Source organism: Hemitrygon akajei, chromosome 7 (genome assembly GCF_048418815.1).
Source record: "Hemitrygon akajei chromosome 7, sHemAka1.3, whole genome shotgun sequence".
NCBI lineage: Eukaryota > Metazoa > Chordata > Chondrichthyes > Myliobatiformes > Dasyatidae > Hemitrygon > Hemitrygon akajei.
Genome location: NC_133130.1, coordinates 163,184,284 through 163,208,722, shown reverse-complemented (window position 1 = coordinate 163,208,722; position 24,439 = coordinate 163,184,284). Strand labels below are relative to the sequence as shown.

Genomic DNA, 24,439 nt, shown 5'->3' with positions numbered 1-24,439 from the left:
TCCCACATGCCTTCTGGCATACCCCACCCAACATTTCATGTGAGTTTTTTTCAACAGTGGATTTCTCTTTGCCACTCTCCCGTTGAGCTGTGACTGGTGAAGCACCCGGGCAACAGTTGTTGTATGCGCAGTCTCTCCCATCTCAGCCACTGAAGCTTGTAACTCCTCCAGAGTTGTCATAGGTCATTTAGTAGCCTCCTTCAATAGCCCCCGTCTTGCACGGTCACTCATTTTTTGAAGACTGCCTGCTCTAGGCAGATTTACAGCTGTGTCATATTCTTTCTGTTTCTTGATGATTGACTTAACTGTACTCCAAAGGATATTCAGTGACTTGGAAATTTTCTGGTATCCATCTCCTGACTTGAGCTTTTCGTAACTTTTTCATGGAGTGGCTTTGAGGGTTCTTTTGCCTTCATGATGTAGTTTTTGCCAGGATACTGACTCGCCAGCAGTTAGACCTTCCAGATACAGGTGTATTTTAGATGCAGATTCTTCTGTTGATGCGTGTCAAAAAGCCAAATTCACTCTGATTCAATGTTGTAAAACAATAAAACATAAACACTTCCATGGGGGGGGGGGGGGGTGTTGAAACTATACTGTAAAGTTCTACTACGACTGTATATAAAAGCACTAGTGAGACCACATCTGGAGTATTACCTGCAGTTTCAGAGTCAGAGTCTCCTCCATGTTGACCAAGTTTTGAGTGAAAGATATTTTATGAATGGAGATAGTTCAGAGAAGATACTCTCACCTCATCCTGTGTTGTTGAATCATCTTATGAGGAAACGGTTGACAGGGAGGATGATCACCTTGAAGGAACAGTCTGAGACCAGAGGAGAAGGTCTCAGAAAAATTCAAAATGAGGGATCATTTCATCTCTCAAAGGAAATCCCTGACCCAGAAACCTGTGGAGACAGAATTCTTAAAATGTTCAAGCTGAGACAGAGTTTTTAATCAGTAAAGGAATCAGGGGATATGGAAACAGGTTGGGAAAAGGATGAGGAATTACAAAACATCATGTTGGAGGAACTCAGCAGGTCCATGGAGGGAAAGGGATGGCTGATGTTTTGGGTCAAGACCCTGTAGCAGAATAAAGAGAGGAGAGGGTGAGACATGGTTGGTAAGTGATATGTGGAACTAGGTAAAATGGTGAATGATGTGTAGATAGAGCCAAGAGAGAGAGAGAGGAGGTAGCTCTGTGACAAGTTAATGGGTGGAACCAGATAAGAAAGGGATGAGGGGAGAAGAAGCCATGGTGGTTAAGTATGGGGGTCATGGGCAGATGGAATCAGGTGATGAGGGTAGTGAATCCAGGCCTCAGAGATGGAGAGCTGAGGGGTGAGAGGGGGAGAATAGTAAAGGTGAACAAAGACAGGCAGAATCTTGTGAAGCATTGGTGGTGGGAAAGGAATACGTGCCTGCAGTTGGAAGAGGTTAAAGTTCATTTGGAAATTCAGGGGAAAGTTCTTCCCTAAAGTAAAAGGAAAGTATAATTTGCTCAGTCAAAACATATTTGATGTGAACAGTACAGAATCCAGATAATAACATGAGGAAGGGGAAAAAAAGATGGGTTGCTGGGATGAGATGAAGGAGAGACTTGAGGAGAGCTTGAAGTGTAGATCTGGGCCAAGTCTCGATGGGCAGTGGATTCTCTGTAACCCAGACTGTACCTGCTTCCCATTGTGTGGTCCGTTTGAATGGGCTGAATGTACAATCATTGCTTTTGGGATTTGATCGGTACAGGTTGTTATTAGACTGGCTAGTTTAAATATCCCATGTACCTCCGTATGAATACATTGATCATTGAGACTTCCAGTGTCTGAGTTTACCGTATAGTCCTGTATTTTCCAGATTATTAGTTGGCTGTATTTCAGTCATGGAATTATTAATGGTTGTGTGGTTGGTTGACCCTGACCTAGCATACTGTTATGAATATCAGATAGGTGTATAAGATGATGAGAGGCATTGATCGTGTGGATAGTCAGAGGCTTTTTCCCAGGGCTGAAATGGCTAGCATGAGAGGGCACAGTTTTAAGGTGCCTGGAAGTAGATACAGAGGTGATGGCAGGGGTAAGTTTTTTTATGCAGAGTGGTGTGCCTGGAATGGGCTGCCAGTGATGGTGGTGGAGATGGATATGATAGGGTCTTTTAAGAGACTCCTGGATAGGTATATGGAGCTTAGAAAAATAGAGGGCTATGGGTAACCCTACGTAATTTCTAAAGTACATACATCTTGGCACAGCATTGTGGGCTGAAGGGCCTGTATTGTGCTGTAGGTTTTCTATGTTTCCGTATATTCTCTTAGGCCATCCAACCAACTGCACAAGGACAGCAAAACTTTTGGATATTAGAGGGAGAGATTAATCTTCACAGAAGAGTCAAATCTTGAAAAGAAATGTGCTAAAAAACTTTTCAAAATAATAAGCACCTTCTCAGTGCTGTGAATTTACTGAGAGATTCAATTAATCCTGATGCAGAGTTTTGAAAATTCCTCTCCCCCCACAGATGGTGCTCAACCCAGAAATTTCTTACAGCAGATTGTTGCTCTGGGTTACATTGTCTGCAGTCTCCTGTGTCTCCAGATGCAATTAATAAACTGGACTAACACATACAAAATGTTGGAAGAACTCAGCAGGTCAGGCAGCATCTATGGGAAGGCATAAATAGCTGACATTTCAGGCTGAGACCCTTCATCTGGTCGGGAAAGGAGACACTGGAGTAAGAAGGGAGGGAAAGGAAGGGGGACAAGCTAGAAGGTGACAAAGGGTTTTGTGAATTTAGTACTGTATTATCAACAATTAACTTCAAAAATTGGTGACACGGTAGAGTTATGGTTAGTGAAATGCTTTACAGCACCGGTGATCACCCATCAGGATTCAATTCCCACCATTGTCTGTAAGGAATTCATATGTTCTCCCCATGACCACATGGGTTTCCTCTGGTTACTCAGGTTTTCTCCCACATTCCAAAAATGTACAGGTTAAGTTTAGTAAGTGTTGGCATCGGAAGCTTAGCAACACTTTCAGACTGCCCCCAGCACATCCTTGGAGTGAGTTGGTTGTTAACACAAACGATGCATTTCATCCTGACGAAGGGTCTCGGCCTGAAACGTCGACATCGCTTCTCCCTATCGATGCTGCCTAGCCTGCTGTGTTCTACCAGCATTTTGTGTGTGTTGCTGTTTGAATTTCCAGCATCTGCAGATTTCCTCGTCGATGCATTTCATTGTATGTTTCGATGTTCAATTTACAGGGATGTTGCCTGAATTGGGGAGCATGCCTTATGAAAGCAGGTTGAGTGAACTCGGCCTTTTCTCCTTGGAGCAACAGAGGATGAGAGGTGACCTGATAGAGGCGTATAAGATGATGAGAGGCATTGATTGAGTGGATAGTCAGAGGCTTTTTCCCAAGGCTGAAATGGTTGCAACAAGAGGATACAGGTTTAAGGTGCTGGGGAGTAGGTACAGAGGAGATGTCAGGGGTAAGTTTTTTTATGCAGAGAGTGGTGAGTGCGTGGAATGGGCTGCCGGCAACGGTGGTGGATATGATAGGGTCTTTTAAGAGACTTTTGGATAGGTACATGGAGCTTAGAAAAATAGAGGGCTATAGGTAAGCCTAGTAATTTCTAGGGTAGGGACATGTTTGACACAACCTTGTGGGCCGAAGGGCCTGTATTGTGCTGTAGGTTTTCTATGTTTCTATGTGAAAGATAAAGCTAATCTTAAGAAAAATCCTTAAACTATTGAATCATTTTAAACCATGAGCTTGTACCAAACTGCAGAAACACACTGAAGCCACTGAGCCATCTAAAGTCCAAGGAGTTGATGTGCATACTGTTCCTGATGAAATCCGTAAGGGAACTAAGTGAGAAAAGCCTAGGGAGGGCGAAGAAGGACAGATATTTCTGAAACTGGAGATGTTTGCCTCTACTAATTTACCAAACAGCATCATCAGAATACAAGATATGCATTGATTAAGTGATATAGGGATCATTGAGTGAGTTCTTACAAGGACAAGATGTTAATCTTGCAGAGCAGACTCAATGGGCCAAATGGCCTACTTCTGCTCCTATATCATGGTCTTAATAATTGTGTTTCTTCCAGGCACTGAATCTGAAACATTGTCTTCCTTCCCACACCCTCCTGCTTCAAAGGAAGCTTCAATTAGCCAGATCAATGAGAGGCCATCTCCTTCCAAGATCCAAAGATCCAGGCCCATTAAAGGTCCTTATACAGGTAAATGACTACAAGTTTTAACTCGGCTGGATTAAGTAATAAAGAGCCCAGATAAAGTGTATAGGAATTTCATATTCCTGTGACTGAGCAGTCAAACACCATAACTGGCGGTAACATTAGAATGTGACGAGGAGTCATTTTCTCACCCAGAGCTGGTGGTCACCCGATGGAGACAGAACCCCTGGTGTGAAACATGCTTGGCATGTGGATGAAGAACTGTTACCTGCTGGTTTACATTCCCAATGCTGGAAGTAAGATTGGGCTGGGAAATTTCTGGACTGCCCTCAATCCTTTTGTAAATGGTCCACATTTCTATCATTCTAGTTTTGTTGGAACGAAAGAATGAATGAAATTATGTCAGTCAGTAGAAACATAACAAAAAGCATCGTTTACAATGATTTCATAGGACAAAATTACAACAAAAAAAATTCTTTAAAACAGACCGAAAGGGAGTAGGCTGAAGCTACGGGTTATTATGCCTACCCCTCTTACTTATACAACAACAGATTTGGCGTCAATCATCACATCAAAAACAAAAAATTCATAATCTTTCAACACAAAATCCAATTTCAAATATCATTTATTTACATTACTCCCATTCATTTTAAATCATGTATTTTATATTTGTTCATTAGGTAATTTTTAAATAATTTTTTAAACTTGTTTAGTGTGGTGCATGTTTTTAAATTCTCACAACAACTGTGTTCCATAGATTCACCCCTCTGACTGAAATACAATGAATTTTTTACATTTGTTCTTATCCTTTGTTTTTGAAATGTACATGTTCCTCTCAAATCATGTTGACTTTCTCTCATTTTAAACAATCTTTGGATACTTTGTGGTAACTGTCCATTTTTTACTTTATACATAATTTGTATTATTTTAAAATCTACAAAATCTCTGAATTTTAAAGTGTTTAGTTGAATAAATAGTGGATTGGTTGGCTCATAATAATTTCTCCTATTTACAATTCGTATAACTTTCTTTTGGAGTACAAAAATTGAGTTTGTATTTGTTTTGTATGTATTTCCCCAAACCTCTACACAGCAAGTCATGTATGGGACTATAAGTGAACAGTATAATGTATACAAAGGTTCCTGATTTAAGAAATCTTGCACTTTGTACAGTATTGCAATAGATTTTGACATTTTTGCTTTGACATAATTTATTTGTGGTTTCCAGCTTAATTTACTATCTATTACCGCTCCTAAAAATGTTGTTTCAGATACCTTATCAATTTCAACATCATTTATTCTAAGTTTACTCTATGAGTTTGGAACATGGTTTCCGAATATTATGAACTTAGTTTTACTTAGATTCAGTGATAATTTATTAGTATCAAACCATTTCTTTACCATTTTTAGTTCTTTCTCCGCTGTATCCAAAAGTTGTTTCAGATATTCCCCACTACAAAATATAGTTGTATCATCAGCAAATAATATACATTTTAATGTGAGAGACCGTACATATATTATTCATATACAAAATGAACAGCAATGGACCAAGCACTGAACCTTGTGGAACCCCACAAGTTACCCTCAAAAGTTTTGAATTTGAGTTGTTTATATGTACATACTAATACCTGTCTTCCAAATAACTACTTAACCAGTCATGTGCCACCCCTCCAATACCATATCGTTCTAATTTTGTTAGTAATAGTTTATAGTCAATGCTATCAAATGTTTTTTTTAGATCAAGGAATGTTCCCATTGTGTATTTATTTCTTTGAATGATATTTCTTCTACAAAATCTATTAATGTTATTGTAGTGGTTCTGTTTTTTTCTGAAACCATATTGCTGTTCACTGAGTATATTATGTTTTGTTATAAAATCATTTAACCTTCTCACAAATATTTTTTCCAATATTTTGGAAAACTGCAAGAGCAAAGAAACTGGTCTATAGTTTGAAAATACACATTTATCTCCAGCTTCGTATATTGGAATGACCTTGGCTATTTTCATTTCATTGGGAAATTTTCCAGCAATCAAAGACTGATTACAGATATGAGTCAGTGGTTTCACAACAGTCAATAATGTTTTTAATTAAATACATACCATTCCAATCTGTTGATTTCTTACTCTTTGATTTATATACTATATCAATTATTTCTTTTTCCTCAGTTGCTCTAATATACATAGTACAAGTGTTTATGTTGATAATATTACTATTAAGTCCATCTTTATTGCTGGGTTCAGTAATTGATTTAGCTAATTTAGTTCCCAGATTAACAAAGAAATCATTAAACCTATCTGCAACCAAATTAGTATCCTTTATTACCATATCATTGTTTAAATTAAAGTAGTATGGGTAAATTGTTTTTCTTTTATCCTTTTTAATAATTTCATTTAAAACTCTCCAATTATTTTTTATATTATTTCTATTATTCTCCAATAATTTACTATAATAACTCCTTTTACTAGATCTCATAATACTTGTTAACCTAACTTTATATATCTTGTATTTAATTTCAGCTTCCTTTGTTCTATGTTTTAAGAATTTCTTATATAATACATTTTTCTTTTTACTAACATTTTGTATTCCCTTTGTTAAACAAGGTTTATCAGTATACTTCCCTTTGTCAACTTTTTTAACTGATGGGCAATGTTTATCATACTAATTAGTTATTACAGAAACAAATGCTTCATAGGCTTCATCTACATCATCTACCTAATCTGTATTCCAATCTTTTTAATTGACTCCTCCTTAAGAGATTTAATAGTACCTTCTGTTATGTGTTGAATTAACCTACTAGTTTTAATTTCATTCTTAATCATGATGCAGCTCTCAAAAGCTACAAAAACAGGCAGGTGATCGCTAACATCATTTATGTTGGAGATTAAAGAGTAAATTTTACCAAGGGGTTTACGTAATTAAATGCATCCTACCAATAGTAGAAGAGAGTGCAGGCTTCACTGATTCTGCCCTTGTTCTGCTTTGCCTGGTGAGAACGGAGACCCTCACTTCGTTCAGTGCCAAGGGCTGGTTCCCACTGATCCACAAGTAACAGCCAGGATCTGGACGAGATGACAAGATCCATCATCAAACTGCCTTTCATCCTTTGCACGCACTTATCGATCCGAAGGACAATAATTGCTGCTAATGTGGTATTCACTCTGCAGTCTTAGTGGGGTGACATGTTTCAAGTTCTCTCCCTGCTCTATTCTTACTCAACTATTCTACTCTCACCAGTATAGGACAGACTGGCTCCTGCATCAATACTGATCACAATCTCAGGACTAGGCTTGGGACCAAAGGACTGTATGTCTTTACCAGGCAGGAGCTTGTCTAAGGCAACAACAGTCAGATGCTCCAAGTTAGGTAAAGTTAGGAAATTGTGGAGTGTTCCTTCAGGTTTCACAGGGTGAGATGTGGCCTTTCCTGCCTCGGATTCTACCATAAGACCATAAGACATAGGAGCAGAATTAGGAAGGCCATTTGGTCCATCGAGTCTGCTCTGCTTTTCAATCATGGCAGATCCTTTTTTTCCCCTCCTCATCCCCACTACCCGGCCTTCTCCCCGTAACCTTTGATGCCATGTCCAATCAAGAACTTATTAAGCTCTGCCTTAAATACACCCAATGATCTGGCCTCCACAAATTCACCACCCTCTAACTAAAGAAATTTCTCTGCATTTGATAAGGGTCAGAGCCGTCTCTATTTCCTGAGGAGACTGAGGTCCTTTAACATCTGCCGGACGATGCTGAGGATGTTCTATGAGTCTGTGGTGGCCAGTGCTATCATGTTTGCTGTTGTGTGCTGGGGCAGCAGGCTGAGGGTAGCAGACACCAACAGAATCAACAAACTCATTCATAAGGCCAGTGATGTTGTGGGGGTGGAACTGGACTCTGACGGTGGTGTCTGAAAAGAGGATGCTGTCCAAGTTGCATGCCATCTTGGACAATGTCTCCCATCCATTCCATAATGTACTGGTTAGGCACAGGAGTACATTCAGCCAGAGCCTCATTCCACCAAGATGTAACACTGAGCGTCATAGGAAGTCATTCCTACCTGTGGCCATCAAACTTTACAACTCCTCCCTCGGAGTGTCAGATACTCTGAGCCAATAGGCTGGTCCTGGACTTATTTCCACTTGGCATAATTTACTTATTATCATTTAATTATTTCTGGTTTTATATTGCTATATTTCTACTCTATTCTTGGTTGGTGCAACTGTAACGAAACCCAGTTTCCCTCGGGATCAATAAAGTATGTCTGTCTGTCTGTACCCCATGCAAGGCTTATTGAGAAAGTAAGGAGGCATGGGATCTAAGGGAACATTGCTTTGTGGACCCAGAACTGGCTTGCCCACAGAAGGCAAAGAGTGGTTGTAGACGGGTCATATTCTGCATATAGGTTGGTGACCAGTGGTGAGCCTCAGGGATCTGTTCTGGGACCCTTACTCTTCGTGATTTTTATAAATGACCTGGATGAGGAAGTGGAGGGATGGGTTAGCAAGTTTGCTGATGACACAAAGATTGGAGGTGTTGTGGATAGTGTGGAGGGCTGTCAGAGGTTACAGCGAGACATTGATAGAATGCAAAACTGGGCTGAGAAGTGACAGATGGAGTTCAACCCAGATAAGTTTGAGGTGGTTCATTTTGGTAGGTCAAGTATGATGGCAGAATATAGTATTAATGGTAAGACTCTTGGCAGTGTGGAGGATCAGAGGGATCTTGGGGTCTGAGTCCATAGGACACTCAAAGCAGCTGCGCAGGTTGACTCAGTGGTTAAGAAGGCTTACGGTGTATTGGCCTTCATCAATCATGGAATTGAATTTAGGAGTCGAGAGGTAATGTTGCAGCTCTATAGGACCCTGGTCGGACCCCACCTGGAGTACTGTGCTCAGTTCTGGTCACCTCACTACAGGAAGGATGTGAAAGCCATAGAAAGGGTGCAGAGGAGATTTACAAGGATGTTGCCTGGATTAGGGAGTGTGCCTTATGAAAACAGGTTGAGTGAACTCGGCTTTTTCTTCCTAGAGCGACGGAGGATGAGGGGTGACCTGATAGAGGTGTATAAGATGATGAGAGACATTGATGGTATGGATAGTCAGAGGCTTTTTCCCAGGGCTGAAATGGTTGCCACAAGAGGACACAGGTTTAAGGTGCTGGGGAGTAGGTACAGGGGAGATGTCAGGGGTAAATTTTTTACTCAGAGAATGGTGAGTGCGTGGAATGGGCTGCCGGAAATGGTGGTGGAGGCGGATACGATAGGGTCTTTTAAGAGACTTTTGGATAGGTACATGGACCTTAGAAAAATGGCTTTGGGTAAGCCTAGTAATTTCTAAGGTAGGGGCATGTTCTGCACAACTTTGTGAGCCAAAGGGCCTGTATTGTGCTGTAGGTTTTCTATGTTTCTATGTTTCTATCTCTGTTTTAATGGAATGCCCCTCTGTCCAGAGGCTGTGCCCTCTTGTCCTAGTCTCCCCCACCATGGGAAACATCCTTCCCATAACTACTCTGTCTAGGCCTTTAAACATTCAAAAGGTCTCATTGAGATCCTCCTTCATCCTTCTAAATTCCAGTGAGTACAGACTCAGAGCCATCAGACATTCCTCATATGATAACCCTTTCATTCCCGGAATCATCCTTGTGAACCTCCTCTGAACCCTCTCCAATGCCAGCACATCTTTTCTTAGATGAGGAGCCCCAAACTGTTCACATACTCAAGGTGAGGCCTCACCGGTGCCTTATAAAGCCTCAGCATCACATCCCCGCTCTTGTATTCTGGACCTCTCGAAATGAATGCTAACATGGCATTTGCCTTCCTCACCACCGACTCAACCTGCAAGTGAACCTTTAGGACTCCCATATCCCTTTGCATCACAGATGATTGGATTTTCTTCCCATTTAGAAAATAGTCTGCACATTTATTTCTTCTGCCAAAGAAGTGCATGACCATGCATTTTCCAACATTGTATTTCATTTGCCACTTTCTTACCCATTCTCCTAATCTGTCTAAGCCCTTCTGCAGCCTATCTGTTTCCTCAACACTACCTGCCTTCCACCAATCAGAATGTCATGTTGATAGTTGATAGTGTCCTTGAAGCCTAAACACAGGCATGTGAGCAGGTTATCTGGAATGAGTAAAGGCTGATCAGTGGAAATATTTTTCTTCCAGGCACAGATTACAGTTTCTTTGTACCACAGGACCACAGACTGGAATGTGGAAATCTACACTGCCCCTCACGTAGCGTACCAGAGGTGGTCGGTGAGTTTGATTTTCAAGCATGTTGCTTATTTTCATTTCTGAGGATGTCCACTAAAACATAAGGCATTGAAGAAAGCCTCACTGAAGATGAAGCCAAGAGGCTTTGCATGATGGGAAGTGTCTGGCATTTACAGAAATAAGGAAGGGGAAGAGAGAGGAGAAGTAACTCCACTTCTTTGTTCCTTCCTTCTGTGCCTCAACCCCTGTACCTACATTTCCTGTTACCTGTTTCTCCACTTCACCCAGTGCCTTGCAGAATTGGACCATCAGGACTGAATGAGGTAAAGTAAGAATATGAAGATGTTTCAGTCAGAAGTGGACTCATGGGAAAGTGTTAATTTATTATTGAGCATTTTTGTCGTATTGACTACCCAGTAGGTAGTGAGGCTTTGTGTGATCTCTGGCAGATGGTTCATTAAGGACGGCAGCCCCCCTCACCAGCAGCCCTAGAAGCAACCGTTTACCTGTCTATAAAGGATTGGGAATGTACAATGACCATGGATCTGATGGGAAACCAAAACATTGTGAGTAGATTCCAGATCCTGACAACATTGGTTAAATGTCTGTTTTGGAACAGGGCTTTGGTGCACATTAAAAGTTAGAACCATAGAACACTACAGCACAAAATCGGGCCATTTGGCCCTTCTAGTCTGTACTGAAGCTTTATTCCGCTAGTCCCATTGACCTACACCCAGTCCATAACCCTCCAGATCTTTCCCATTCATTTATCTATCCAATTTATTCTTAAAACTTAAGAGTGAGCCCACATTTACCACGTCAAATGGCAGCTCGTTCCACACTCCCACCACTCTCTGAGTGAAGAAGTTCCCCCTTCTGTTCCCCCTAAACCTTTCCCCTTTCACCCTAAAGCTATGTCCTCTCGTATTTATCTCTCCTAATCTAAGTGGAAAGAGCCCACTCGCATTTACTCTGTCTATACCCCTCATAATTTTGTAAACCTCTATCAAATCCCCCCTCATTCTTCTACGCTCCAAGGAATAAAGTCCTAACCTGTTCAATCTTTCCCTGTAACTCAAATCCTGAAGACCCGGCAACATCCTAGTTAATCTTCTCTGCACTCTTTCAATCTTACTGATATCCTTCCTATAATTAGGTGACCAGAACTGCACATCTGTTCTCCTTTTCTGAATTATAGATCAAATACCACACATTCTCAACGGAGAAATCAAAACGGCATTGAATTTATTATATTTTAATATATATATATAATAATATAATATATAAAATAAAATGTATTTATTATATTTTATTATATTTTGAACATTATCAGCATTACTCTTGTTCTTATTTGAGTTTAATTTATCAGACAGAACCAAGTATTGTTTTCTCAACACTGTCCATGGACTGAGTTTAAAGTCCAAAAATACTAGCCTTGCCAACCACCTGCATATCTGCAAAACTTAATACAACTTTTAAAATACTATGTTGGTTCCTTATATGGGTAATTGGATCTTTACATCTCTACTGTCCAATTGCCTCGCACAGATGCTGCCTGACCCGCTGAGTTCCTCCCGTGTTTGCTTTCTGCTCCAGGTTCCAGCATCTGTTCCCTCTTGTGTCTCCACAAAATGAACTCTTAATCTCCCGATCTACCTCATCACAGCCTTTGCACCTTAATGTCTCTCTGAACTGTACTTTCTGTAGCACTTCATTCTGTTCTCCTTTTTACTTCATCACTATGAAATGATCTGTCTGCACAGCAATCAGACGCAAGCTATTCATTCTATCTCCATGCGTGTGACATAATAAAACTAATTCCAGCACCTCTGTCTGAAATTAACTGCGTTTGTCAGCTTGGCATTTGTTAAACTGAATTCAGACAACTTGTTATATTCTGAGCTGTAGATTTAGAGAAGAGCGCCCAAGCCGGGGGATTGTGTTTGGCTAATCTGTGCTGACCTGAGCTGTGATCAGTTCACCCTGTATTAAACGTTTAAAGAAGCTGATGAAGGCAAGGCAGTGAGCATTATCTACATTGTTTTTAGCAAGGTCGCGCATGGGAGGTTGGTCAAGAAGTTTCAGTCGCTCGGCATTCAGGATGAGGTAGTAAACTGGATTAGGTGTTGGCTTTGTGGGAGAAGCCAGAGAGTGGTAGTAGATGGTTGCCTCTCTGACCAGAGGCCTGTGACTAGTGGAGTGCCACAGGGATTGGTGCTGGGTCCAATGTTGTTTGTCATCTATATCAAAGATCTAGATGGTAACGTGGTTAACTGGATCAGCAAATTTGCAGATGGCACCTAGCTTGGAGGTGCAGGGCACAGTGAGGAAGGCCATCACGGCTTGCAGTGGGATCTGGACCCGTTGGAAAAATGAGCTGAAAAATGGCAGCTGGAATTTAATGCGGATAAACGTGAGGTGTTGCACTTGGTAGGACCAAGCAGGGTAGGTCTAACACAGTGAGTGATATGGCACTGAGGTGTGCAGTAGAACAAATAGATCCATAATTCATAGAAAGTGGTGTCCCAGGTAGATCGGGTTGAAAAGAAAGCTTTTGGCATATTGGCCTTCAAAAATCAATGCACTGAGTACCAGAGATGGGATGTTATGTTAAAGTTGTTTAAAACATTGGTGAAGCCTAATTTGGAGTATTGCATGCAGTTTTGGTCACCTACTGTACCTACAGGAAAAATGTAAGTAAGGTTACAAGGATGTTGCTGGGTCTGGAGGGCCTGAGTTATAAGGAAAGATCGAATAGGTTCAGACTTTATTCCTTGGAACACAGAAGATTGAGAAGTGCTTTGATGGGGGTATACAAAATTATGAGGGGTATAGATAGGGTAAATGCAAGCAGGTTTTTTCTACTGAGGTTGGGTCGGACTACAACCAGAGGTCATGGGTTAAGGGTGAAAGGTGAGAAGTTTAAGGAGAACATGAGGGGAAACTTCTTCACTCAGAGGGTTGTGAAAGTATGGAATGAGCTGCCAACACAAGTGGTCCATGCAAGCTTGATTTTAATGTTTAAGAGAAGTTTAGATAGGTATATGGATGGCGGGGATATGGAGGGCTATGGACCGGGTGCAGGTAGATGGGAGTAGGCAGTTTAAATGGTCTGGCATGGACTAGATGGGCCAAAGGGCCTGTTTATGTGCCGTTCTTTTCTATGACTCTATGTCACTTCTAACAGAGTCCAAGCCAGGTGGACGTGTTTGCCTAATCTGTGGTGATCTGAGCCATGATAAGTTCATCTTCTATTTTTTTAAATTATGAAAGGATAAATCTTTAAATCGTTAAATCACATAATCAAATCCTTCCCCTGGTCTCTCTACACTTACAATATCGCTTAAATGAAGAAGAGCATCTTATCGGCAGGTGGTTGTTACTGTCTGATTGGAACAAACTGAGGAATTTTATGCCGTAAACAAGAAATGGCATACATTTTGTTCTGCATCTAACAGGTAACATATTCAGTAATATTTTATAAATGATCATTTTTGGTAATGCCAATACCACAGTTATCCGATTTTGAAAACAAAAGCCCCCAAATATATGAGCGCATGCAAAAGAGGCCCCTTCCCCTGTCTGTGTGTCATGGCTCAGTAATGACTTCATGAATGATTACATCAATGCCATGGCGGATGGAGAACTGTGAACACCAGGTTTGATTAAAGGTTTTCCTGTGGATGGGAATCAGTTCTAGTTTCTTCCCTCAGTTTTTACTCTTGTGTTTATTGGCAGTTACTAAAGATGAGAGAAGATCCTCTGAGGGGCATAAAGGCCAGGGGCAGCGAACAATTCAAACAGTGGAGTCTCCTGTCGCCATTGGCTATGTTCCACCACCATATTACTTGCCTGCTGCTTCACAAGTGTAGTGAGTATAATGCCGAGCAATTGCCTATAAACCCATCCCAACTTCGCCAGACTTCACAATGGAATACAGTGCAGCTCCTTCACTTCATTCTCCCTTTGGTTAGTGTAAAACTAAACCAAACCCTTTCCCTGGTTTTCCCATTCATTCTTACTAAAACATCAAACACTACGGCACAGAACAGGCCCTTCATGTAGTGCCAAAGTACATAAACCATTCCACCATCAATCTAACCCTTACCTCTGATATAACCCCCCATTTTTTTTCATCCCGTATAAACCTCTAAATGGCCCCAATGTATTTGCCTCTACCAGTACCCCTGGTAGGGTGTTCATACACCCACCACTCTGTGTAAAACTCCTATCTCTGACATCCCCCCCATACTTTCCTACGATCGCCTTAACCAGATGTCTCTGATATTGGCCATTGTCGCCGAGGAAAACGGGACTGGCTGTCCGTTCTATCTATTGCCTCTCACCACTCCTGCCCTTGAGAGTCATTGGGCAGCAACAAAGACTGTTTGACAGGATTCACCTTCCCCTCTTACACTCACCTTTACTGGCCCCGACGAGACCCCAGTCACTGCACCCTATGTGTTCCTGGTGTGAGTGTGCGGGACTCCCGTGTTTTTCTGTGCTGGGCTTCCTACTGATGCAAATTTAATAAGTGCTGTCACAGTGTTTGGATGTGTTATTAAGTCTGTTGCTCTGTTAGTTTCTCTGCCCCAGCTTGGACATACGTGCCTCCAGCCCAGTCCCACATTTACTACCGTTTGGGATGTAAAGAACTGCGCTCAAGGCCAAACTCTGGAGCCAAATGGTCAAAAAGCCATCGTGAGCCATCGTCACCGCTCAGAGACAGCCCAGCCGCTAGCGATGAAGCATTCACGGTACACAGTCTGTTCGCGCTGCACTTGCAATTACAGTAGTTGTTAACGAAATTTTAAAAGATTAGCTTTACTTATCACACGTACTTTGCAACATACAGTGAAATGCATCACTTGCGTCAAGTTGGAGCAGCCCTGATGTGTCGCCATGCTTCTGACACCAGCATAATACGCCCACGTCTCACTAACCCTAACCCATACCTCTTCGGAATGTGGGAGGAAACCCACACTGTCATGGGAAGAACGTATAAACTCCTTATAGAGAGCGGTGAGAATAGAACCCTAATCAGCAACCATTCTGCTAACCGCCATGCTATTGTACCGCTTGATTCTAACCCTAACATTGGGAAGGCCAAGCGTTCCAGGAGTTTCCCTGCTTTCAAAGCTGGAATCAGCCAATGAAGTTAGGGCGGGTGAGAGGCTGTGCTCAGTGTTGAAGTTCTGCTGGGACCAGTGTTGGGAACAGGCTACTGAATCACATGATAATGTGAGATCAACTGATCACATGACCATGAGACACAGGAGTCGAATTAAGCCATTTGGCCCATTGAGTCTGCTTCGCCATTCAATCATGGTTGATCCTTTTTTTTCCCTTCTCAGCCCCACTCCTGGCCTTCTTCCTGTAACCTTTGATGCAAAGGAGATTTACAAGGATGTTGCCTGCATTGGGGAGCATGCCTTGTGAAAACAGGTTGAGTGAACTCGGCCTTTTTTCCTTGGAGCAACGGAGGATGAGAGGTGACCTGATAGAGGTGTATAAGATGATCAGAGGCATTGATCGTGTAGATAGTCAGAAGCTTTTTCCCAGGGTTGTAATGGCTAGCACAAGAGGGCACAGTATTAAGGTGCTCGGAAGTAGGTACAGAGGAGATGTCAGGGGTAAGTTTATTACTCAGAGAGTGGTGAGTGCGTGGAATGGGCTGTTGGCAACGGTGGTGAAGGCGGATACGATAGGGTCTTTTAAGAGACTCCTGGACAGGTACATGGAGCTCAGGAAAATAGAGGGCTATAGGTAACCCTAGGTACTTTCTCAGGTAAGGACATGCTTGGCACAGCTTTGTGGACTGAAGGGCCTGTATTGTGCTGTAGGTTTTCTATGTTTCTATTTTGCTGTGGAAAAATTCTGCTGAGCCACCTCATTGGCTTGTGGTTCCTGAAAAGCCAAGGGCCGGGATGGAGGGGAGAGATTATGTGGAGACTAATGTGAAGCTACAAAGGAACAAGTAAAAGACAGGAGATGGAATGAATGTGGAAGGAAAAGAGAGGAGAGGTGTAGAAGGAATAAATGTTGGATGATTCATGAGTGGAGAGGATTGGTGAAGTTGAGTCCATGGCCAGATCAGGGATGATCTTATTGAATGGTGGAGCAGGCTCGGTGGGCCAGATGGCCAACTCCTGCTCCTATTTTGTATGTTCTTATGGAAGGGAAGGAGTAGAGAGATGTAGAAGGAATGACTGTGGAAGGGAGCGAGAGGGGAGATCCATAGCCCGGGGCAAGAGAGCGTAGCACTGTGAAGCAGGGAAGAGCTAAAATGAAGTGACGATTGATTGTGACACCGCTGGTACTGACACAGGCAGTGAAATCCTAAAGAAAAATTAACTCCCAGGCACCTTGTGTTAGGCTGCACACCAGGAGGGTTAGACACCCGTTGTCAGTCTGCACACCTGGAGTTTTACACACCCAGTGTCAGTATGACACCAGGAGATTTACACACCCGGTGTCACTATGACACAAGCAGAATTAGACACCGGTGTGAGTCTGCACACCTAGCGATTTACACACCCAGTGTCTGGAGTCTGTGCACCTAAATTCTACCTAAAATGTTTCTGGGGAAAGGATCCAAAGAGTTTCTGTTCAGAAAAATGGATAAAGAGCAACCTTTGATGTAAATTAATTGAAATCTTTGCTCATTGTCTCTCTGAAGGTGTTGGACCTCAATAGCTCCCTGGACCAGCTTATCAAGGCTGCAAAGAGCATGAAATGGACAACACTGAAGATGGTGAAGTCACTCACAACTGATCTTCATAAGGTCAAGACCAGCTGACAAAGCTCCCTCCTGAACACACTTTTGTTTCATTCGTCGTGTTTCTTCTCATTGTTTAGCTGAAGGTCATCGCCAACACCATTTCTGATTTACCTCTTTAATTTTGGGATATCAGTCATAAACTCATCTCAGAAGCCCTAGCCCCAAATCAAATGGGTGTGTCTGCCTGTAGTCATAGTTCAACGGGAAAAATTCATGACCATAAATCTGCCTTTGGACAGTGCAGTGGTTGTGAGCGATTCAGGCAGACAGTGTTAAACAGCATTGTGACTTCCAGTTCACAGTTAATGTGATGACGTGGTCCCCTGGGCTGAGTGAATCACCGGTCAGAGATGGGAAGCTTACACATGGATCATGGGGACTGTGACTCTGACAAGCAAGATTGCAATGTCTCCTCACACTGTGGGCTGTTATTCACCAACAATGTGTCTCTTTTTCACATTGTCCCATGATTAGTCACTTAGCTTTTGTTAGCCTAGTCCTTCTTGTGCCATGAATTTCTTAGTTGAAATCCGTTATAAACAATTTCCTGTCTGAGGGCAAACCAAAGGAGAGCAAAGGTCACCCATGCTGTTCCAAATTGCCAAGATGCTTTACTTCAGTAATTGCAATGTGCCTGCAATTACTCATTATCACACATTTGTATTGTGGATGGCAGCCATTCTCAACGTGTGGTAAGTATCTGTGTGCAGTCAGTCACAGAGGTCTCCAGTGTGACCCCGAGAGGGTTAACAGAGATTTAAAATTCTGTTATTGCCTGGTTCGTGTTTTCAGATCGTTCAGACTTCTGCAGTTTTAAATAATAGAATTTGGAATATAGTATTTTTACCTCAAGTGCCATCTAAGTATATTGGATAGAATTGAGGTTGTTAGCTTTTTAAGAATCCTCGATAGGAAAGCAAATTTGCACTGAAACATTGATGTAGCTTGTATCCTGGCACTTGGACTATTATTAATTTATGGTGCCTCACACACTGTGACTTGTTACCCATGTTACACAACTCTGTTTAACAGCTTAGTTAGATATTAAACTCAGGGAATTGTAGCTTTCAAATTAACAAAGATTTGATTCCATCTAGTCCGACACCAAAGCAGATCACCTGCTTATAAAGATTAGGTTATTCTAGATACATGGTGAATTTTGTTCAAAACTCCATGCAAGTTGAGACCAAAGTACTATGCTGAGACTCAAAGTGGTCCACACAGACTGGGGAAGCTCTTAAAATGTCCTCAGTTGGTGCTTCCTTGTCGGGGTCTTGGGATTGCTGATTTACTGGGACCAACAGTTTGCAGATGAAGGACCTCGGATCTGGATGGAACCAATCTCTCTTGAGTTGGATTTATTTATGACTTTTCTGCCTCAGCTGCAGGAAACCAGTGGAAATGCACTCAACTTCATATAACTTGACTAGACTCAGAAGTGGCATGACAATGGCATAAACAGTGCAAATTTGGACCACCTTCTGAGTTACTCTGTGCCAAGCTCAAGGAGGCTCCATTCCAGCCATTGTAGAATGTTACTCAGGACGCACAAAAAAACGCACATCAACAGCAAAGTATCTTTGCTGTGACCGAACCCATCTGCAGAAATTTAAACAGGCAGTTGATTCCAACTGTTAGAAGTTTAGAGTTTTTGTGGCAAATAAATAGTTTACACATTGTCAGATTTTATGTTGACCTTTGAAGACCAGTTTCTAGGCTTGTGTATCTGGAGAGCAGTCACTGCACATATTTAAAATCAGTTGGAGGCAAACTTCAGGCGTAAAGAGAACCAGTGATGTTCGTCACATTGATTACTGAAGGCACTCAGTTAAACATGCTGTACAACTCTGTGGAGTCATACTTCATAAAGACTTCTTTGAGCTCTCCTCTAGGGTTTTCGGATCTGAACGTATTTTCCAAACTTCTTTTGCACAACTTCCTCGTCACTTCACAGAAATTTGGAAAGAAGAGATCAGCACATAAGAAGCATCTAAGAAACATTAATGTGTTAGGTGGGAATATCTATAATCTGATAAATTTGTGCATCCTGAGTAACATTCTATGATGGCTGGAATGGAGCCTGTTTGAGCTTGGCACAGAGTAACTCAGAAGATGGTCCAATTTTGCACTGTTTCCTCCCTGTGTATTGTGTAGCTGAAGCTCATTCACATTCTTCGGTAAGCTCAGCAGTTCAATGTTATGGATTTTAGTTGTTCACATTGTATCAATAATTCATTAATGTCCATGATTATGGTTAGGGAATGTGATCATAATCTCGCAGACTTTTTTAATGAATTCTATGCCTGGCTGAAATGACAGACTTGATTCAAGGAGTCAGAGACTGTATTGACATTTTTGTGATATATATTAGGGATATAATCTGCTGGCTTTTAAATGATCAACAAATATAACTGTGGTACCTTTCTGTTGAACCAGCTGTTGGGAGTCAGCTTAATCACTTCTTCTGTAAATTGTACACAGAAAAAGTGAAAACTACCACTGAGCTGCACGGTGTGAACTAAGTATTATTATTCCATGTATTCCAGTTACAACAAACTGAGCAGAGAATTAATTTTTATATCCTACCACAGATAGCAATTGGGCCCACTTATTGATATGCATCACTTATTGTACAACGATTTCAGACATACAACAGCATTTAGAACTTAACAACCAAGAAAAGACCAGCTGATTTATTAATCTCAGCTCAACAAGGTGGCTGCAGCATCTTTCCCAGAGTGTGTCTAAGCAGCAGTAAATTCCACAGCCATCTGCAAAATTCATCTCCTGTCCACTCAGTCCAGAAGGTCACGCAAATCACTCAAGATCTATAAATCTACTTCATGCTTGGCTCAGGATTCAGTTTGGTTCCCTCCTGAAAGCAACAATTGCTGCATAAATCTGATGTATTCTCCACGTTTTCCCTGAATACTTGAACAATAAAGAGTGTTTCAATGAACCCCATATCTAATGGCAGGTAGTTTTGTACATTTTATAGACTCTTCTGTGGAGTGTTTAGTTTCTCAAAAGATGTTTTAGTTCCTTTGCTTTGAGCCCAGGCAGTGGTGTAAAAGAACAAATGTCTGTGTTATTACTGATATTGAAAACCTTGCATTCTGATCAGTGCTGCTCTTCTCCCCATTAAATAACAATAACATCTTGCTCCACTGAATTTTATTTTCTCTCATGAACTACGTTAGCACAAACTTGTTTCACTGATTCACCCTAAAATGTCAGTTAACTGTTAAATCAAAAATGTATTATTTTTATGATGTAAACAAAAATAAATAATTAGTTTTGTATGAAGTGGTTTTACAAAACATTTATTATATTTTTTGTAATAAATGTGATGTGGTACAAATTAGAAACCTAAGTTTTCACGAACAATATTTTTCTTTGGAATAAATTGATCTTCTGTAACTGGTGCTGATTATGGTTATTTTTTATCAGAGCTAGTTATTATTGCACTTTTTATTATCCCTAAAAACAGAAAACACAGAAGATACATTTGGCAAACTTGAGGTTTATTGTGAATGTGAAGGAAATTTAAGATATTTTAATCATTCACAACCACATTACTGGTTTGGGTGGTTGAAGAGGGTGAAAGAATCCAAGATTTAGACACCAACAATGAAGCTCCAAGTTGGTTAATGTGAACCTCAGAGGATAAACTGCAGGCAGTGGCCTTCCCATGTCCCTTGGTGGTACAGGTATACAGGTAGTAGGATTGGGGGAACTTGCTGGAGTACACCCTGAGTGAGGAACCACAGTGCTGTCTGTCCATAGTAGGAAGGCAAATGCAATGTTTGTATTTATTTCGAGAGGACTAGAATATAAAGGCAAGGATATGATGCTGAGGCTTTATAAGGCATTGGTCAGACTGCACTTGGAGTATTGTGAGCAGTTTTGGGCCCCTTATCTGACAAAGAATGTGCTGGCATTGGGGAGGGTCCACAAGACCCTCTTGAAAAGGGACCGGGAATGAAGGGGTTATCATACGAGGAGCATTTGATGTCTCTGGGCCTGTACAGTACTCGCTGGAGCTTAGAAGAATGGAGGGGGATGGGAGTCTCATTGGAACCAATTGAATATTGAAAGGCCTAGATAGTGGATGTGCAGAGGATGTTTCCTATAGTGGGGGAGTCTAGGACCAGAGGGAACAACTTCAGAATTGAGGAATGACCATTCAGAACAGAGATGAGGAGGAATTTATTCAGCCAGAGGGTATGAGTCTGAGGAATTCTGTGGATGGCTGTGGAGGCTAAGTCATTGGGTCTATTTAAAGTGGAAATTGATAGGTTCTTGATTAGTCAGGGTGTCAAAGGTTACAGAGAAAAAGCAGGAGAATGGGGTGCAGAGGGATTATAAATCAGCCATGATCAAATGGTGAAGCAGACATGATGGGCTGAAATGCCGAACTCCGCTCTGACATGTTATGGACGTATGGTATATCTGAAGCCACTACATGCTGGCGTTGGAGGGAATGAAATTTCATGATGGAGGTACCAGTTAATTGATGGATTGAGGGAAATTGAGATTTCCTTTCAAACATAAATACCACCAACAAGAATCCAGCCCTGAAACCACTATCTTTCCCTTATAAGGTAAGTCATGAAAAAAGCTGATTAAATTGCATTGACAAAGTACAAGTGCAATGGTTTATAAAGCAGGTGACTGAGTTTCCTGACATTCTCCAAGGGTCACTACCGGCTTATGTCCTTGTATAGTAAAGCCATTGTTTGCAATCCACGACTATCATATTGATCGAGTACATGGGTATTCCAATCTTTTCTGTCGACTGAAACACTTGCAGCTGAACTCCTCACCCCGATGCTGCCAGTTTGATTTAGACAGCCTGTGACCTGGTTGTACTTCAACCTCCGAGGTCCTCGGACACTGGTGAATAAATGGAGTGCACAGTCTGAGCCCAGGGCTCATGTACTATTGACAAGATGTACGCACAGTGTCCCGAGCACAGAATATGTGCATGGACCAGTCTCTCTTGTACAGTCAAAGAAGGAAGAAGAAATTCTGGAGAAATTTAACTTCACTCATGAAGTCAGGTGCATTTTCTGAAATGTATCACAGATACAGAAACAGTTGTTATCTTGATAAGGTTCTAAAATGGATCTTGCTATAGTGGAACAGTTTTTGGTGAAACACTCCCAATGAATCACTCATTAATAGAAACATAGAAAACCTACAGCACAATACAGGCCCTTTGGTCCACAAAGTTGTGCTGAACATGTCCCTACCTTAGAAATTGCTAGGCTTACTTACCCATAGCCCTCTATTTTTCTAAGCTCCATGTACCCATTCAAAAGTCTCTTAAAAGACCCTATTGTATCCGCCTCCACCACCATCACCGGCAGCCCATTCCACGCACTCACCACTCTTTGAGTAAAAAACTTACCCCTGACAACTCCTCTGTACCTACTCCCCAGCACCTTAAACCTGTGTCCTCTTGTGGCAACCATTTCAGCCCTGGGGAAAAGCCTCTGACTATCCACACAATCAATGCCTCTCTTCATCTTATACACCTCTATCAGGTCCCCTCTCATTCTCCGTCGTTCCAAGGAGAAAAGGCCAAGTTCACTCAACCTGTTTTCATTTAATATTACCATATCTCTTAATGTAGCCTTTCTTTCACTGATGTGATTAGCTATTACAGATTACACAGTTAAATTTTCTACTTCTCATCACTTTGGTGAGCCTTTACATTAAAAGAAACTCCAGAAAAGGGATTAATTTTGTTTATTTGGTGATACAACACAGAGTAGGCCATGCTGCCTCAGCAACCCCTGACAAACCTGGCTAACCTTAACCTAATCTTGGCACAATTTACAATTACTAATTAACCTACCCGGTACGTTTTTGAACTGTGGGAGGAAACCGGAGGACCCGGGGAAAACCCACAGACATACAGAGACTCCTTACAGAACCACACTGGAGTTGAACTCTGAACTCCAGAATGCACCAAGATATAATGGCGTCGTGCTAACTGCTACGCTACTATGGCTCCCAGTAATGTACATTAAACTAACTTCTAAAATTAAATAGGTTGAAGTGTTTCCTCTCATTTTCAAAATCAGAATCAGGTTTATTATCATCGGTATGAGGCGTGAAACTTGTTAACTTAGCAGCAGTTCTATGCAATACCTAATATAGAAGAAAGAAATAATAATAATAAATCAATAAGTAAATCAATTTAGTATACATATATTGAATAGATTAAACATCGTGCAAAAAACAGAAATAATATATATTAAAAATAGTGAAGTGTTCAAGGGTTCAATGTCCATTTAGAAATCGGATGTCAGAGGGGAAGAAGCTGTTCCTGAGTCGCTGAGTGTGTGCCTTCAGGCTTCTGTACCTCCTACCAGATGGTAACAGTGAGAAAAGGGCATGCTGATGTCACCTCCAAACTTATTCGAAATCATTTCTTTATCCTTGAAATAGCCCTCTGCAAATCATACCTAGTTTTCTGGTACAGGCCTGGGTCGCCAGACTTGAATGCCACAGATTTAACTTTCATCAGTCAACGTACCTCCTGGTTCATTCATGGCTTTTGGTTAGGAAATGTACAGTAACTCTTCTAAGCACACACTCATTTTAATGTTTTAAATGAAACAGGTTTTAATGAAGTCAGTAACAACTGCAGCATACTCATCCCGGTTTGAAGATGAATCCCTGAATACAGTCCAGTCCACCGATTCAAAGCAGTCCTGCAAGCGCTCCTATGCTTCCCTTGTCCATACCTTCTTGGTCCTTACTACTGGTGCTACAGACTTCAGTCTCTGCCTGTACTCAGGGATTAGAAGTACAGCCGGGTGATGAGACTTCCCGAAGTGAGGGAGTGGAATAGCACGGTAGGCATTCTTGATGGTGGTGTAATAATGGTCCAGTGTGTTGTTTCCTCTGGTATTGCAAGTGATCTGCTGATGGTAATTGCTTAGTGATTTTTATCAGACAGGCCTGGTTAAAATCTCCCAAAATGATGTTGAAGGCGGTAGGGTGCGCTGTTTCGTGCGTATCAATCCCATTTCCAAAGACTAGTGAAACCCCTTGGTTTCCCTGGCTGCATAAGTCTCGGGAAGACAACCTCTGGCTCTGCCAAACTCATGAGATTGAGGTGGTCTCCCAACCCAGACCCCTGTTTGTGAGGATGCAGTGTAATTTGCTACCTCGTTACAAATGAAATAATGGACTGTACACTGCATAGAATTAAAAGATTATATTTATGAATATTAATTTA

The 24,439-nt window shown here is 41.5% G+C and overlaps 1 protein-coding gene across 2 annotated transcripts in view; it reads left to right on the top strand.

The window, feature by feature from the left end:
• Positions 1–20,586, top strand: part of akna (AT-hook transcription factor) — a 122,057-nt gene extending 101,471 nt beyond the window's left edge. Inside the window, exons 20-25 of one of the 2 annotated variants that reach the window (XM_073052444.1) lie at positions 4,103–4,234; positions 10,356–10,445; positions 10,853–10,969; positions 14,142–14,274; positions 14,986–15,160; positions 17,083–20,586. In XM_073052444.1, the coding sequence (XP_072908545.1) occupies positions 4,103–4,234; positions 10,356–10,445; positions 10,853–10,969; positions 14,142–14,274; positions 14,986–15,160; positions 17,083–17,202 (767 nt within the window). In that variant the 3' untranslated portion in view covers positions 17,203–20,586. Of the gene's footprint in view, positions 1–4,102; positions 4,235–10,355; positions 10,446–10,852; positions 10,970–14,141; positions 14,275–14,985; positions 15,161–17,082 lie in introns of those variants that run through there. The other variant, XM_073052445.1, reaches the window with a different exon arrangement.
• The last annotated feature ends 3,853 nt before the right edge of the window (positions 20,587–24,439 follow it).